Source organism: Lepeophtheirus salmonis, chromosome 3, assembly GCF_016086655.4.
Source record: "Lepeophtheirus salmonis chromosome 3, UVic_Lsal_1.4, whole genome shotgun sequence".
Lineage (NCBI taxonomy): Eukaryota > Metazoa > Arthropoda > Copepoda > Siphonostomatoida > Caligidae > Lepeophtheirus > Lepeophtheirus salmonis.
In genome coordinates, this window is record NC_052133.2 from 23172921 (window position 1) to 23189824 (window position 16904).

The 16904-nt window shown below is 31.7% G+C and overlaps 2 protein-coding genes and 2 long non-coding RNA genes across 6 annotated transcripts; 2 read left to right on the forward strand and 2 right to left on the reverse strand.

Annotated features, from left to right (window-relative positions):
- The first annotated feature begins 269 nt into the window (after window positions 1-269).
- Window positions 270-3591, forward strand: LOC121114704 (uncharacterized). Its single transcript, XM_040708748.2, has 2 exons — window positions 270-1320; window positions 2544-3591. Exons 1-2 carry the CDS (start codon window positions 685-687, stop codon window positions 2874-2876), a joined length of 969 nt encoding a protein of 322 aa, XP_040564682.1. The 5' UTR covers window positions 270-684; the 3' UTR covers window positions 2877-3591.
- LOC121114706 (uncharacterized) lies at window positions 3574-7230 on the reverse strand. Of its 3 annotated transcripts, none has more exons than XM_040708750.2 (5): window positions 7120-7230; window positions 5760-6107; window positions 4936-5540; window positions 4495-4819; window positions 3574-4327 (listed from the first exon to the last, which is right to left on the reverse strand). In XM_040708750.2, exons 2-5 carry the CDS (start codon window positions 5815-5817, stop codon window positions 3762-3764), a joined length of 1554 nt encoding a protein of 517 aa, XP_040564684.1. In that variant the 5' UTR covers window positions 5818-6107; window positions 7120-7230; the 3' UTR covers window positions 3574-3761. The 3 variants fall into 3 exon arrangements, with proteins under 3 accessions (XP_040564684.1, XP_040564683.1, XP_040564685.1); XM_040708749.2 differs by having other exon boundaries at window positions 4468-4819; window positions 7120-7229; XM_040708751.2 differs by having other exon boundaries at window positions 4468-4819; window positions 5593-6107; window positions 7120-7229.
- A 3004-nt stretch (window positions 7231-10234) lies between these two features.
- LOC121113966 (uncharacterized) lies at window positions 10235-11130 on the forward strand. Its single transcript, XR_011779100.1, has 4 exons — window positions 10235-10314; window positions 10381-10474; window positions 10527-10922; window positions 10994-11130. It is a non-coding gene; the product is annotated as an uncharacterized lncRNA (long non-coding RNA).
- Window positions 11131-12424: 1294 nt separating this feature from the next.
- LOC139904953 (uncharacterized) lies at window positions 12425-12897 on the reverse strand. Its single transcript, XR_011779308.1, has 2 exons — window positions 12731-12897; window positions 12425-12660 (listed from the first exon to the last, which is right to left on the reverse strand). It is a non-coding gene; the product is annotated as an uncharacterized lncRNA (long non-coding RNA).
- Between the last annotated feature and the right edge of the window lie 4007 nt (window positions 12898-16904).

Here is a 16904-nt window from a genome sequence, read left to right on the forward strand (position 1 = left end):
TAATGCTATTTTAAAGATTTTCATCTTTATAGCAGTAGTTCATTTTCTCTCCCCCCTCCATCATATAACAGACAGCTGAAATTAACATGGGTCTTAATTCAGTTATACCATATCCCATACGTCTCCCTCCCACCATCTCCTCGCGCTGTTACAAAAAGACCAATCTCTGATTATGTAACATATATTCCCATAACAATAATTTCAGTCCTCCATCGTGACAACAATATATTTGCGTTAAAAAACTTTACATGCGTATTGTCACGATTCTGAAAAGATCATAAACGACTTTATGCAATCACTACATATACGAGGGCTTTTGTTTTGTTAAGATAGGAGGGAGGTAACAAGGGGGGATGGGGTGGTCTTTTGGAACGAGAGGGATATGTAGGAGAGAGGGGAAACTGAGGAAATTTAAAATGAATATAGGGGTGAAACATTGGAGAGTATTTTTATTTTGAGGAAAGGAACTTCGCTGAGTAGAGTTCATTATAAATTCAGTATTCTACCTGTGTTAGTTATTCATTAGAGAGAAGAGGATGAATTATTAATATCTTTTTGCTGCATGACTAAAAAGAACGAAAAATATACAAACATATATATTTACAAATGAATCACATATTGTAACAGTATCTCTTTTGACAGTTCTAAGACCAGTGATTATTATTTTTTTAAATAGCAAATGAAATGGGATGTAAAGAGAGTAAAATCAAGAGAATAAATCTTACGCCAGACTCTTCCTACAGCCCTCAATCTACACGAAACCCCATCCTTGAAACCATTTCCGGAACCATGGATAAAGAAATCCTGGAACAGACTCAGCATTATCATCCAAATAGACTCACTGCTGCATTTCCCCTTCCAGATCTTGGAGAATCCCTGGACTCTACTCATCTTAATCTAAACTCTAGTTTAAATCTGAGCAATAAAAACTCACCTATCCTTCATTATGCTGGTGATGAATCGGCAGACTCGGGCTACGATGAGTATGAAGAGGGTTACACACATATCATTACTGAAAATTCATCAGAAGAACTTGTGAATAGTGTGATAACTGAATTTAAGCCGGTTGACTTACCTGAGCTCCTTGTAATAACAGGACGAGCCTGCACACGAAAATTATCAGGCTATCAGAAAGATAAAATAAATGAGGCTAAAATCCTTGATACTTTACGAAAGGAAGGTCTTCTCGCAAAATCTTGTGCTAAAACGAATGGAGGATTCAGCTTTGAAGTGGTGGATCAAACAGTAAAATCAAATAACTTTGTTACTTCGGATTTTATGCCAAGTAAGACTCTGGCAAGGTTGGAATCGAGGAGAGAGGTGAATTGAATATCTACTAACTGCACCAACATAGAATCGATTTCCACGTAGCTTCCTACTATTTTTTCAATTTTTACAGCCCTTATAATAATATATACGTAAACATACATGTAATCAATAAATCCTTACGATATACTAGGAAAGCACTTTACAAACCTTTGCCTCAAATAAAATATTATGATGTACTTATGGAAGATCTACTCCAGCTTTTTTATATCAATGGAGTAAATCTCTTGGTCTAAAATGGATTTTTCAACAGTTACACCTAAATATAAGACCATATTTAACAGTACAATAATTGAAGGAAGCAAATTGATAAATTGTAGGTTTATAAATCGTATTCCTGACACAGATTCATGGTTAATAGTTTTAACAGGAGCACAAAAAAATGCAATAAAATATATAAGTTTATTTTTTCATCGTTAAAAACAATTTTCCCCTCAAATAATTTGATATTCTGTACTTGGGAACGATTCAATCAGTTTTTTCAAAGTCAAAGAATACAACAACGTAATATTTTCTATTTTTAAATATCACATATACTTAAATGTGTGAACGGTAAATTCCCGGTGAATATTTTTGCCACTGGTAGTTTTGCCACATATATTTTTGCCTCTTGGAGATTTTGTGCATGACATATTTGCCTCCTTTTAATGTTTTATATTATAGATTTGTCTATACTGTTGTATCTCAACTGGATCTGAAGAGGAAGAAAAGTGGAAAATAGTAAGAAAATAAAGAAGGAATAGTGTTTAATATAGGTTCTCTGATCCGGGATCATGAGTATACTTCGAACAGAATAATTGCCTAGTGGTACCTTAATCATAGTCGTTATCTTAGTTTATTCCTGTAACTCAATCGATAAGAAAAAATAAAGGTTTCAACAGTCAAGACTAAAGAAAAAGTACGAACCTTTATTATATATACAGCCATGGATATGCCTTGTGGCAAAATCCCCAAGAGGCAAAAATGTATACAGTGAAATTACCGGGACCGAAAATGTACACGGCAAAATTACCTGGAGCCACTTTATAGTATTATTTAGATATTTGATCATAAAGTAATTATGTTACTAGGTAGGAAACAATCTAGTTTTAGTTGTATTTATTTTTATACCATAAATGTGCATTGGTCGAAATCATACTTTAGTATAAATTTATAACTTTTATAACTCACAGCTTGATAATGATTAAAACTGTAAATTAACAATCTTGCCTTTTCAGCATGTGAAAAAGACAAATACGGATATTGAAGATCGATTAGCTACTGCAGAGACACGTCGTAAGGCTGCAGAGGAGGAAAAAATTGAGAAATGTAGGGAAATTTGTGGGATTGAGCGAAATGGAAAATCTCGTTTGGAGTCGGCTACTCGGAAAGAACAGCGCTACTCAGCTAGTATAGCAAAGCGGCAAATGCACTTACAGGAAATTAGAGACAAGTTGAAACAAAAACACAAGAAACACGAGTTTAAACGATTAAAGAATAATCTTCGGAACGGCTCTCCGCTTGAGAGGAGGGATGGAGGGAGAGAGGAAAGTCATTTTTTTGATGACTGAAAAATGAAAAAAAAAAAAAATATATATATATATTATGCACAATTGATGTAAATCTGATACGTCAGCCTGTGTTTTCTCATCACTTGAATTAAATATTTCTATATACAGCATGTATGTATTTACTATTGTTGGGGTTTGTTTCAAACTAATTCGCTCCTTTAAAGAAGTTCGATCTGGACCGGTCTCAAAGAAAAAACCAGTCCAGTCATGATCAATCCCAAAGAAAAATTCCGTCTGGATCAGTCTTACAAAAAAGCGGTCTCATTTAAAATGGGATCTAAACCTATTCTATACATAGATTAATTGTTAATGAGGCAATGTCTGTTTAGTAATGCTAAACATTGACGTCAAATGTAGTTAAATGAGTTGCATAAATCATATCTGTACCACTCATAAATCAGGAGTGAGGATAAAATCGGTCCAATATTTGAAAACGATTAAATTTCGGTCTACAGTTTGAGACCGCTGTCAGGAGCAAACTATTGGTTTAAGACTGAACCCCAAAGAAAAAAATCGGTTTGTACAGAGTCCTAACACTAGTATCTACATAAGTTTTCTGCCTGATAAATTTTATCTTTTTTTGTGGATCTCAGGGCTTTTTTTTCATTGAGCTCTACATATATGATATATATAACATAAATGTATGTATGTATATGATTTGTAAATCAATTTACACAAATAAAACAAAAATGATAAGTTCGTTTTGACATGTGGAGTACAGGTGTATTCTTTCTATTTTAGATGGAGTGTATCATACATATATTGTAACTATATACCTTTGTGACTCTCAGGCAAAGATAATAATGTATGTAAAATGAACAAAGACATGATGTGGTTAACATTTTATAAATAATCTATTTGCACTCTTTGGTCTTCAACTCATTATTATCTACAGCACCTTTGTTTTCTGAATTCCTTTTTCAGACCCAATTTCATGGCTTTTTGAATTTCACGGTCCTCTTTTTGAAGTAGGAGTTTGACCATTTGAGTTAGTGCATGTTCCACATGAATTCCGTTTAAAGCACTTACTTCATGGAATAAAGTGTCAAATTGACAGGATAATTGAAGTCCCTCAAGCGTTTGTACTTTTCTTGAATGGATTTCGAGATCCACTTTATTCCCTAATAGTACAATTATACTCTCTTTTCCAGCACCTTCTCTTGCGTCATGAAGCCATGAGCGTACATTGATAAAGGACTTCTCCTCACTAATATCGTAAACGATCACGACAGCATCTGTTTTCCGAAAATACTGTCTTGTTATAGATCTATATCGTTCCTGACCAGCTGTGTCCCAAACCTGAATACAAACATTGTCTTTATTGTCTACAAGGACGTTCCTTGTTCGATAATCCACTCCAACTGTTGATATGGTATTCGGATAAAAACATCCAGTACAAAAACGATTGATGAGGGATGTTTTACCAACAGTGGAGTCACCCACAAAGACGACTATTTATTTAAATGGTGTCATTTCATTTGCAGAGACATGAAAGCTTTATGTTAAATGCAGACAAAAAACAACAATAAAAAACACTAAAAATTATACTTTCTACAAAAATCTTGGAACCTTTCATTCCTCTGCAAATGACCTTTAAAGACCCTTTTCGGCACTATACTCTCTTTTGAGGACGGATCCTGGTCTTGACTCTTCCTTCGAATATCTACTTCCTCAAATCCATCAGTATCATAAAAAGATCCAAAGGGCTCCTCAGAGGAAAGGCGATGCGTCGATTTGCGTGAAGTATTCTGACAATGTTTTTGATTATTATTATCGGATGGATAGGAGGAGTAATTATAGTCGTCGTTTTGGGCATTTTGAGATATTTTATTATTGTATTTCAATTCTGATTTTCCTTGTGAAAATGAACCAATATCTGAGTTGGACCCTATGGATTTATTGGATCCTTTAACAAGCCCGTCTTCCATGCTTGTTTTTAGTCCCTATGAAGAAAAAAAAAACATCGAATCATTTATTTTGATCAATAAATTTTTGAAAAAATGTTCAATCGCTTTAGATTCTTAAAAAAATATATCCAAATATGTAGATTTATATTTGCCTTCATGATACTTTCTATCGCCTTCATTTTTTTATGTTCCATTTCCAGCTTTTCCTTAATTTGTGCTTCTTTTCGTTCTAAACAAGCTCCTTCAGAATAATCATCGGGACAAATTGATTCCATATCTATCAGTTGATTCTCTAAACTATCGATAGATGATATAATGGACTCAAGCTCCGTCTCATTTGATAAGTATAACTTTTGAAGCCTTGTTCCATCATTCTGTTCCTCGATGGCATCTACCAGTTCTTTAAGCCTCTCATCTTGGCTTTCTAAACGAAGCTTCAAACCATTTTCAACGGAATCCTTTTCAATCATTTTATTTTTAACTTCACTCGCAATCTTCTTCAAAAAGAACTCAAAGTTCATAAGCGTCTCTTGATTTTTTTTCAGGATTTTCCAAGAATCTCTTAGAGATTTGTCTTCTGATTGTATATAGCTTCCAAGACCAGATTCTTCCATTAGAGCATCAAAAGAGGTTGTATCCTCATCATCATTTATAGGTGATAGACTTGCAGAATCTTCCTTGTCCTTCATATGGCAATAAAACTGCTTGTAGCCACGAAAAAACTCATCCTGAGTCAAGCATCCATTGCCTTTCTCATCTTAAAAATTAAAATAAATTTTATAAAACATATGGTAAAATAATTTTATTACGAGCCCATATTAATTATGGAATTCATTGGGGTCAATACAATTTGATATCATTTCACGTTACTTCCAATTAAAGTTGGGATTTTGACGTCACTGATTTGTTATTTGTAAATATAATTCATATGCACCATTCATTCAATTAATTAATTCATTTTTTCCCCTATCTCTACCTAGAATTTCAAAGATATCTTCAAGAGTGTTTTGATCAAATAAACTTGATAATTCCATCTTAGATTGGAGATCTTCAAATGTGAGGGTTCCTTTTTCTCAGTGTCACAAAGTTGAAATAACTCACTGATTTTATTCTTTAAATAATTTTGTTCTTCATCCTCTGATTTCATACTATGAAACTTATGTAAAAACTAACAGCATGAAATATTGATACACTGTTCGACAACAGTTCAAGTGTTTTTTATGAATTTTGAGTGTCTGCTTATTTAAGAGTAATGTGAGTCACATTTCACATCTGATTTCTTTTGAAATACTATTTCATCGATTAATTTCTAGGACAAGGTCTCCTGAAAAAAAAAAAAAAATTCAATTCTTATGGAATTATTATGATATCATTTAAAGCTACATTCTACCTATTCCATTGATATCCAATTATAATTTATTTTATAATACATTATCTATCATTTGGGGTCTTTACCTTCTGTTCTAAATAATCCAATTTATCGAATATGGTCAAGCTTGTTAGTGATTAAGGGAAATAATAACACACTAAGGCCCGGTTGCACCAACCCAACTTAACTTAGAACTTATTACGTCACTATTAGAGTTGGATTCGATTATTACTCGACATAAGTAAAGACGATTTTTTAATAAATTTCTCGAACTCGTCCAAAATATCTATTGAAAAACTCAATATAGTCTGAACTCGAACCACGGGAACTCCAAATATTTATATGAGTCTCCGGTAATCAAGTATCTATTTATTTATTTTCGATATCAAAGAATATCTGATTATTCCTGTGAAATACAAATTTATAAATAACTATTCAAAATAAATGATACTGATGGCGCCAAATTTAAAAATATTTTTTCTGTAATTATTCATAATAAATGCTACCATAATTTACTGATTATAAAAGTTATAACTATTTCTAAGGCCCATCACACTCTTAAAATTTATAACTGAGTGTTTTAACTGCGCAGGCTAAAGATTAGCGTTTCCTAACCCATTTAAGTCAGCCATAAGGTATTTATTAATACCCACAACTTCAGTTCCTAGTGAGAGGGTCTTCTCATCTCCTGAATAATAGAAGAAGAGAAGCAGGATCAATTACAATATAGCAGATACTCAATACCCTTTATGGTAACCTCTATTAATATAGTATTAAAGTGTAGATAATTCAATATTTATCAGAACTGATGCATCAAACTTTTTGAAATAACTTCGTTTGTGTGGCTAAACGTGAGCCAGTGGTATGAAATGAAATATACATATGTACCTATATATCTGATCAATAAACAATCTAACTTCTCGTATTTGTGTTATTTCTTGTAAAAATATGATTATCATTGCCTTACCCGAACCCGAGAATGTTAACTCGAATCTAACTATATATAGTCACTAGATTTAAAATGTATCAAATTTAAGCTTCACGTAACTTTGAGTAGAGTTGATGCAACCGGGTCTAAAGCGAACTTATTCGAGCGTGGTCAGGAAAGTCCGTGCAAAATCCGAAAGATGGCACTACTCGCGCTTATAGAGGTTATGTTTAGTTAGTAGCATCTCTTGGAAGAACACATACCAACTTTAAGCCAGATAGGTCTATTTCTTTCTATTTGGCATTCGTTTGCATCGAGGAAGGGGAGTGATTTGCAAAAAAAGGAAGAAAAATAATTTTGTGGGTCGATTAAACATTATTTTATGAAAGGCATAACGCATCAAGAAACTAAAAATACGTTTGATAAACATTATGGGTACTCTGCACTTTCGATTAGAACAGTTAATAAGTGATTTCAAAATTTCGTAGTGGTCACATCGGCACAAGTTACGCTGAACGTTCTGAACGCCCTGTTGGGGTTAATACTCCAGAATTCATTGATAAAATTAATTATATGGTGATGGAAGACAGAAAAGTGAAGGTGCGTGAGATTGCTAGTGGTGTGAGCATCTCGAGTTGTCTATTTCCATTAATTTTATGAACACAACTGCTGAGGTGTGAGTTGGTGCATTGTCGTGATGGAAAAATTACTTTTTTATCGGCCAATCGTTGCCGTTTTTCTTGCAGCTTGGTTTTCAAATGACCCCATAACGATGAACAATATATACCAGTAATAGTTTTACCCTTTTCCAGATAGTCGATGAGGATTATTCATTGCGAATACAAAAGACAGTCGTCATTATCTTTCTGGCCGATACCTCGATTCAAACAAATGCCAAAGAGAAAGGAATAGACTGATCTTGCTGAATGTTGGTGTGTGCTCGTCCAAGAGATGCTACTAATTAAACATAACCTCAATACGTGCTAGTATCTCTCGGACTTGGTATTGACTTTTCAAACGACTCTCGTAAGTACGAGTCTTAGAATCACAAAATTTAGAAACATTGAATTAATTACGTTCGTCACTTATTTGATATATTTTATATTGTCAATCGTATAAACAAATGGAAATTCCTTTCTACATCACGATGTGATCTATATCTCTACTGTTACACTTAAAGAGATATTATTCCAATGATTCTTCAAAATGTTGAACTACTTGTTTTTCAACAATAAACGGCCTAAACATACATACAAGCTCTGCAAAAACTTCTGGGAAAAGAAAGAAGCCTCTCACGTCTTATCTATTATGTAATGGGCAACTCAATCTCCTGATTTGAACCCAATAGAGCTATTGTGGGAACACCTAGACAGAAAAGTTCGGGAAAAGTGCCCAACAAGTAAGAATGAGTTGTTGAACATTTTGAAGAATGCTTGGAATGATATCACAGCTGCCTTTCTTGAAAAACTAACAGCAAGAATGTCAAATGTCTGTAAAGCAGTTATAGTGGCAAGAGGAGAATTTTTTGATGAAGCTAAAATTTAAACAAAAATATTTTGATTTTTACAAATAAATGTTGATACCCATATTGAACCTTAATTTTTCTTCATTTTAATAGCCTAATTACTGTATTACCTATTGATAAAGTCAAAGGGAGTTAGAAAATAATAAAAAATTCAATCTTTTTCCAAACTTTGTCTAAGCAGTGTATTTCGCCTTAATATATAAATAAATGCGATTTATAGGTCGGTTTGGTTATTTTAAGTTAAAATTTCCTTGGAACTGGGTGATTGTATCACTAGGAAAATGATTTTGAAGAGGAAAATATACTTATGGTTAGTGATAAAAATCGTGTGTATTTTTTAGCTAGTCCATTTTTTTAGAATTAATAATCCTAAAAAGGAATTTTCTTTTCCTTGGCATTTATCATTATTATTTAATTCCTGATTAATTCCGGATTTCCTTTCCAAAAATATTCAAAACCTGATTGTACATTCGTGTGTGCTCATTAATGACTGAGAGTAACCCTGAGGATTTGTTGCAGAGTCCTTGTTGGCCTTCAAGTAGAATCGGGTATCGACAGTGGATTATTTCTTGCCGATGTCCTTGTTTATTTCCTCATTCCCCTCCTTTCTTCTCACCGCTGATTGTAGCTGATCTCCTCCAAAACATTCTTCAAATTGTCAGGATTGCCATGATGATTTTCGGTTTCCTTTTTTTTAACTTGTTCATTATTCACACGATTTCCATCACTAATTACGTTAGTTGAGTAGTTTGTAATGAAAAAACTACCTTTAAAAATAAGAAAAGGAAAAACGGTTATGGCGAGTGTTCATTCTTCTTTTTTGTTCATTATTGATCGGACTTTTTAGTATGAGCTTATCAAAATGGCAAGTATAAATATAAAATCTGTAAAATACGAAATAGTTCATTAGTAATGTTATAATAATTCATCAACCTCAATTTTCACTCTTAGGAAGGAGTATCACTTAACTTTGTGTTTAATGATGTCAGAGTCCTTGAAGTAGTTAAAACCTATCCTTGACCATTTGGTTTGTTTCTAATCTTGGGAACGGCTTTAGAAGCGCTGAGAGAGTTCTAGAGAGTAATCACTCTATAGTTTCATATCTCTATGGAGTAAGCACTCTATCAAGGAAGACTTGTGCAATGAGTTCTTATACTATCTGGAGGAGCAAAAGCAACCTGTTGTGGTGATAAACATCAATTTTTATGACAAATTCCTGTTGGTAAACTCATTCAATCTTTGTCTAATTATAAAAGAGTAATAGTTTGTCGTTGTTGTAGTTTTTTAACAACATCACGTGGTGTTTTATTTAACTTTTCAATTTTGGGTTAGCATTTTAAATCCCCAAAAATTGTTTTTGAGGCAAAAATGATGGACTCACTTCACGTTCACAGATGAAAATCAAAATAGATAGTTTTTAAAAGATTTTCTAATGTATTAGTTCAAAAAATAATTGAACTAATTACTTAAACGGATAAATTTTCCCTTCAAAAATAACGTATCAACTTCAGTTCGTGTTTGAACAGGATTATGTAGTATCAGTTTCATTCAAATGATATTATATTTATTTAATATATTTTTAATCTTATAATAATAAAATAATTAATTCATTATGGCAAACGAGTGTATTTATGTTGGGCGTCAAACGGGAGATGATAGGAAACTTCCTTTATGTGTCGGACTACATCGATTTCCCAAATCCTTAACTCGTAAGCATAAATAGATCAACATAACCTGTAACGAATCCACATAGATATCTACGTCTAATTCTGTAGTTTGCTTATTACATTTTAACAAAAGTATACTTAAAACAAAGAATAAAAGAATTATCCAGCTTCAAAAGAGATGTTGATTTGATGATAGATGAAGGTAATTAATTTTTTAAATTAATGAAGATAAGTATATTTTTTTTTAATTATAGTTTATACTAGTCAAAGATTCGAGTTTGCAAGGCGAAAATGCTATGGAAAAGTTGATGGGAATGTATATAAAACAGTTTTAAAATTGATGATTTCTTTGTTAACATCTCGATACAAGGATTTAGTTACCCTCATCGAAATTGATAAGAGATCAGCATCTTATCAATATGACATCATTATTAATACTTTAAAAATGTTGGATGATTTAAGCTTCTATGTCATAAGCATGTCATTTGACAATCATCCAATTAACAGAAAAATGCTTGCTGATTATATGTGTAATGGATGTCCTTCGACTTCAATATGGAATCCAATAAACTCCAACAAAACAATATATCCTTGTTTTGATATGGTATATAATTTTAAAAATTGTGTGTAAATACTCAACTCACTCAAAGGTAACTTCCCAATTCCTTCATGAGAATTATATTATATATTACTTGAAATTATTTTATTTCATCAATTTAAGATTTAGGAAATCGATTAAGTCGGACACTCGAAGGAAGTTTCCTATCGGCTCCAGTTTGACCCCCAACATACGCACACTTTTTTACCATAATATTTTATTATTACAAAATTAATATCTATTAAATAAATATAATATCATTTAAATGAAGTTGATACTAAATATTCTTGTACAAACACGAACTGAAGTTAATAATTTATTTTTGAAGGACAAATTTATCCGTTTAAATTATTAGTTCAATTATTTTTTGACGATTTACTTTAGAAAACCTTTTAAGAAATATCTACATTGATTTTGACCTGTGAACGTGAAGTGAGTCCATCATTTTTGCCTCAAAAACAATTTTTGGGGACTTAAAATGCTAATCCAAAATAGAAGAGTTAAATAAAACACCACGTGATGTTGTTAAAAAACTACAGCAACGACAAACTATTACTCTTTTATAATTAGACAAAGATCATATGATTTTACCAACAGGAATTTGTCATAAAAATTAATGTTTATCAGGATAACAGGTTGCTTGACTGAAGCTTGTGCTCCTCCAGATAGTATAAGAACTCATTGACTTGTTTTTCTAGTCTTCCTTGACTCTATACTATATATACAGTATTATTATTAATTATCTCTATGAGGGGGATGTCTATTTTTCTATCAAAAAAAAAAAAAGTAAAATGGCAAAATCTAATTGAATTTGTACAATATTACTGGATTTTTATTCCAACAGCCTCAGAAAATCTACGTGTTACAATTAATATATCTTCCACCAGACAACATTTTTGAAAATGAAATAAAAATGTTTTTGATTAAAAAAATAAATATCATTATTGTACAAAATTCATATGAATTTACCAAGGAGTTTATCATCAAAAATGATATGCATCTAAGTCAGTATTTTGAAACTTTCCATTACAAATATACCGTTGATATTATTGATCTTAATCAGAAAATGATCTTATTTATGTTGATGAAACTGGGACACATTATATCTTAAATTCCTTTTTGATGCTATGAATAGAGGTGGGCTCAAAAGACCAACATATGTCATGTATTGACTACAATTCATCTTTATCAAATATTACAGAATTTTTTTCAAGTAGATACTATAAGAAACACATTATTTACATTTCAGAATCCAAGGCACGTATTTACAGTTACTGTAAATACTTTAATTAAAAAAGAAGAACATTTGTCTTGGATAATGACAACAAAATGTAAAATAATCACAAATTTAATAACTTTTTACATCTTGTACAATATGTACAATCTGTTAGTAATTTTTGTTTTCTTATGAAATGAATAACCAAAATCCTTCTGCTAGAAAATGAAAGAATTTATCAGCTAAAAGTAAGTCTGCCAAATGAATTAATAGGCTTCGATCATGAAATTCATAAATTTCGATTGAATTCCTATTTATAAATAAATAAATATGTCAAGTAAAGTTGTAAACAATCTAATTTTTTCCTTTTATTTTTTTCTACAAGTTTCATATAAATCATATAATTTCATTTATCCTGTAACTATTATAAATATTCACATAACAAAACATAATATCGATTAATAGTTATGTTCTCCGATTGATTTCAAGAAAAGATGAGCTGGTTTTGTTGCTTATAGAAATATTCAGAAGTTGATGATTGATTCACACCCATATTTAATTAATCTCTTGGGTTCTAAAATTGAAACAGTTTTTATAAGATTAGTATATAAAAATATATTGTTATACTAAAATTAATACAATACCACATTCATTGACATCGTCTTGGATAGATAATCATAATCTGGTTGCAGCTCAAACATGATCCAATGCCCTTTAATAGTTAAATACTAGAGCATTGACGTTAATCCGTCTCTCTTATGTATTATATTTAATAAGCAATGATAAATTATGATAATAATTGAAAAATGACCTACGGAGAAGAAAAGGAGTATTTTATGGTTTGCCAATTTTGTAAGTTTGCCCACTGACAAAGAAAAGAACGGTTTATAGTTTTAATGGAAGGTTTATTTTAACATAGGATATTTTATATCAACAAAATAAAAGTGTTAGGAGGAAGAAAAATCCCCATCGTGAAGCATGGGGGTAGAAACATTATGTTTTTGGAAGTATTTCTCTGCGAAGAGGAGGGGACAACTTCACCACATCGAAGGGAGGATGGACTATTCGCGGACAAATCTTGGGTGACAACCTCCTTACCTCAGAGCAGGGAACCGATAATGGATCTTCTAGTACGGCAATAACACAAAATTTACGACCATGTCAACAAAGTGGTGTTCTTTAATAAACTCGTCCCCAGGCCAGGAAGATAAGAACGTCGAGAAGAAAGAATGAGGCTTGATTGAGAATTAACAAAAGAGGTAATGTATTCTATATAAAGACATAATAGACAAGAGGACTGACAACACCACCAGTACTAAAACTCCCTGCTTTGTCCCTCCATCATTTACAAACTCTACTTCTCAATAATAATGATAGTAAAGGGTCTAGGGGGTAGTTGGTCGGGGGTTAAAGTACAATAGGTAGTTCGACGCCGGTTACGTTGTCCAGGGAAAGGTTAATGGAAATAAGCTGAGCAAGAAAAACACATTTTGAGAAAACACGCAACTACACATACACTATGAGGTCAATGTTAAAAAGCGTGATGATAATCAAACATTAGTCGTACACGCGTTATGGTTATAGTTGATAATATTGTAGAGAAAAACGCGTGCGAGGAGACAGGGGGGAGAAAGATACATGGTATCATTGTTTAAAATACTGATGTGATTATCACTGATAATCACATCAGTATTTATCAGTTGCCTGCTTTATTATGATTTTTGAGGGTGTAATGAAAGTATTTATTAGCAAAATGTTTAATAAATATATACTACGTATAATTGACTTAGACGATTTTTATCTGTTACAGTAGATTTGGAAACGTCACACTCCATGAAATAGTAATTTATTGTGAACCATATTCTCAGAAAAATAACTAATGAAACAACAAAATAAGAGTATTTCGAAATATATTTGAAGTTCCAAATTTAAAATAGAAGGCTTAAATTAAATATAATCTACATACTAAAAAATAAACCATCATACATTTAAGTTAAATATACAAAATTAAACAATTAGAATCATATAACTAATAATAACAATAAATTATAAATACAGAATATTGAAATAATAGATTGATCCAAATAATATCTCCTTGTTCTAAAATCGGAATTCAGTTCAATATGTCATAACTTGAGGTTGCAAAATACAAGCCAGACGTGGAGTTTAATCAAAAAGATCATCACCTTTTTTCCTTATGTGCAAGATGGTAATTATAATGCTACACCCAATGCAAAAACCCCCGTTGTTGTGACCATTTAAGCAGTTGTTTTTGCCTTTTATGAGTTTTCTGAACACCATTTCTTGGAGCCTATCAACCATAGCTAAGCCTTAAGTGATAAAAAAGTAATATTTATTGACTATGTAATATTGGAAAACCTATTGATCATACCCAAGTCTTTAAGTGAAGAAACTAGTCTCAGACAAACTAGTTGCGAACCATCCAAAGCTACTACCCCCGTTGTTGTGACCATTTAAGCAGTTGTTTTTACTATTTAATGAGTTGTGTATCATAATTCTTGATATGTTTAGCTAAAATAGAATCATATTTTAGGGTTAGATTTAAAAAAAGATTGAATACTTACTGTTAGATAGTACAAAATTCAGAGTTTCATTTCGAAATTAGTAAATATTTTATACTTTTTACTGATAACTTGATCGTCATTTGGTGTGGACGACTCAAAACATTTTTATATGTATTTTTATAAAAGACATCAGTACCAACATCCTCCATTAATTTAACGATGGCTCCTCGGGAAGGGATAGGTTTACTCGTGTATTTCTCCATAAATTTTTTGAACATAGATGATTAGCAATTGATAAGCTTATATTACATGCAATAAGCATCTTTGTGAGATCAGAGTTAAAGTCTGACTTGATGTATTCATCATTAACTTGATTTTTTAGATGAATATCCATTCTCTTGATATGAGATGAGAATAATGAGTGGCGTGTAATTCTAGATAGGAGACCAAAGGCACATTTATTTCGACAAATCCGACAAACCATCTGTTTCTCATCTGGTAAGTAATTCCCAAATTCCTGGGCCTCCATTTTCAGAAATCCAGACAGAAGGCGACGTTATTTTAGGCATTTTATTCAGTTCTCTATCGACTATCAGCATCTAATATAATATTAATATTGAATAAAAAAGGCGGGAATGATGACGTTCTTGATTGATAGAAGAAGATGTATATTATTTAATCAATGATGCCATAAGTATTTCTTCTCTTCTCCTCGCACACTTTTCTATTCTTACCAAAATTATGAATCATCAACGTTCCCGCCTTTATTATTCAATATTAATATAATAATATTAGATGGGGATAGTCGATAGAGAACTGAATAAAATGCAAAAAATAACGTCGCCTTCTCTCTGATTTCTGAAAATGGAGGCCTAGGAATTTGGAAAATACTTGCCGGATGAGAAACAGATGGTTTGTCGGATTTGCCTTTAGTCCCCTGTGTAGAATTAAACGCCACTCATTATCCTCATCTCATAATAAGAGTATCGATATTCATCTATAAAATCAATTTAACGATGAATACATCAAGTCAGACTTTAACTCTGATCTCATAACGATGCTTATTGCATGTAATATAACCTTATCCATTGCTAATCACGTTCAAAAAATTTATGGAGAAATACAAGGGTAAACATATCCCTTCCCGAGAAACCATCATTAAATTAATGGAGGATGTTGTTACTGATGTCATTTATAGAAATACATATAAAAATGTTTTGAGTCATCCACACCAAATGACGATCAAGTTATCAGTAAAAAGTATTTACGAATATCGAAATGGAACTCTGAATTTTGTACTATCTCACAGTAAGTATTCAATTTTTTTTTAAATCTAACCATAAAATATGATTCTATTTTAGCTAAACATATCAAGAATTATGATACACAACTCAGTAAAGGGCAAAAACAACTGCTTAAATGGTCACAACAACGGGGGTAGTAGCTTTGGATGGTTTGCAACTAGTTTGTCTGACACTAGTTTCTTCACTTAAAGACTTGGGTATGATAATTAAGTTTTCAAATATTACAGTCAATAAATATTACTGTTTTTATCACTTAAGGCTTAGTTATGGTTGATAGGCTCCAAGAAATGGTGCTCACAGAAAACTCATAAAAGGCAAAAACAACTGCTTAAATGGTCACAACAACGGGGTAGTTACATTGGTTGTAGCATTATAATTAGCAATTTTTGTATATCCTTCATGATAATAGTATGTTGTTATATAAGCATAAATAACGGGGGAAATCTTTTTTGATGCTCTTAATAAGGAGTAATTAGTTAGATTTCATCGGTAGAGATATATATATCCTGTGCACAATTGTATATAGCAACTTCCACATGAAGAAGAGGGGTGATTATCTTTTTGATTAAACTCCACGTCTCGCTTGTGTTTTGCAACCTAAAGTTATGACATTTAACTGGATTCCTGTGTGAGAACAAGAAAATATTATTTGGATCAATCTATTATTTGAATATTCTGTATATATAATTTATTGTTATTAGTTATATGATTCCAATTGTTAAATTTTGTATATTTAACATAAATGTATGATGGTATATTTTTTATTATGTAAATTATATTTAATTAAAGCCTTCTTTTTAAACTTGGAACTTCAAATATATTTCGAAATACTCTACTTTGTCGTTTCATTAGCTATAATTCTGAGAATAAGGTTCATAATGAATTACAATTTCATGGAGTGTGACGTTATAAAATCTACTGTAACGGATAAAAAAACGTCTAAGTCAATTATACGTAGTATATCTTCATTAAACATTTTGCTAATAAAT

What these genes read in the sequence shown, in the direction of transcription:
- LOC121114704 (XM_040708748.2), top strand. Translation starts at nt 685, where the DNA reads ATGGGATGTAAAGAGAGTAAAATCAAGAGAATAAATCTTACGCCAGAC. An exon ending in GGTTGGAATCGAGGAGAGAG is followed by an intron (nt 1,321 to 2,543) that starts GTGAATTGAATA and finishes TTGCCTTTTCAG; the next exon opens with CATGTGAAAAAGACAAATAC.
- LOC121114706 (XM_040708749.2), bottom strand. Translation starts at nt 5,817, where the DNA reads ATGGAATTATCAAGTTTATTTGATCAAAACACTCTTGAAGATATCTTT. An exon ending in CGATAGAAAGTATCATGAAG is followed by an intron (nt 4,820 to 4,935) that starts GCAAATATAAAT and finishes TTTTCTTCATAG; the next exon opens with GGACTAAAAACAAGCATGGA. An exon ending in GCCGAAAAGGGTCTTTAAAG is followed by an intron (nt 4,328 to 4,467) that starts GTCATTTGCAGA and finishes TTAAATAAATAG; the next exon opens with TCGTCTTTGTGGGTGACTCC.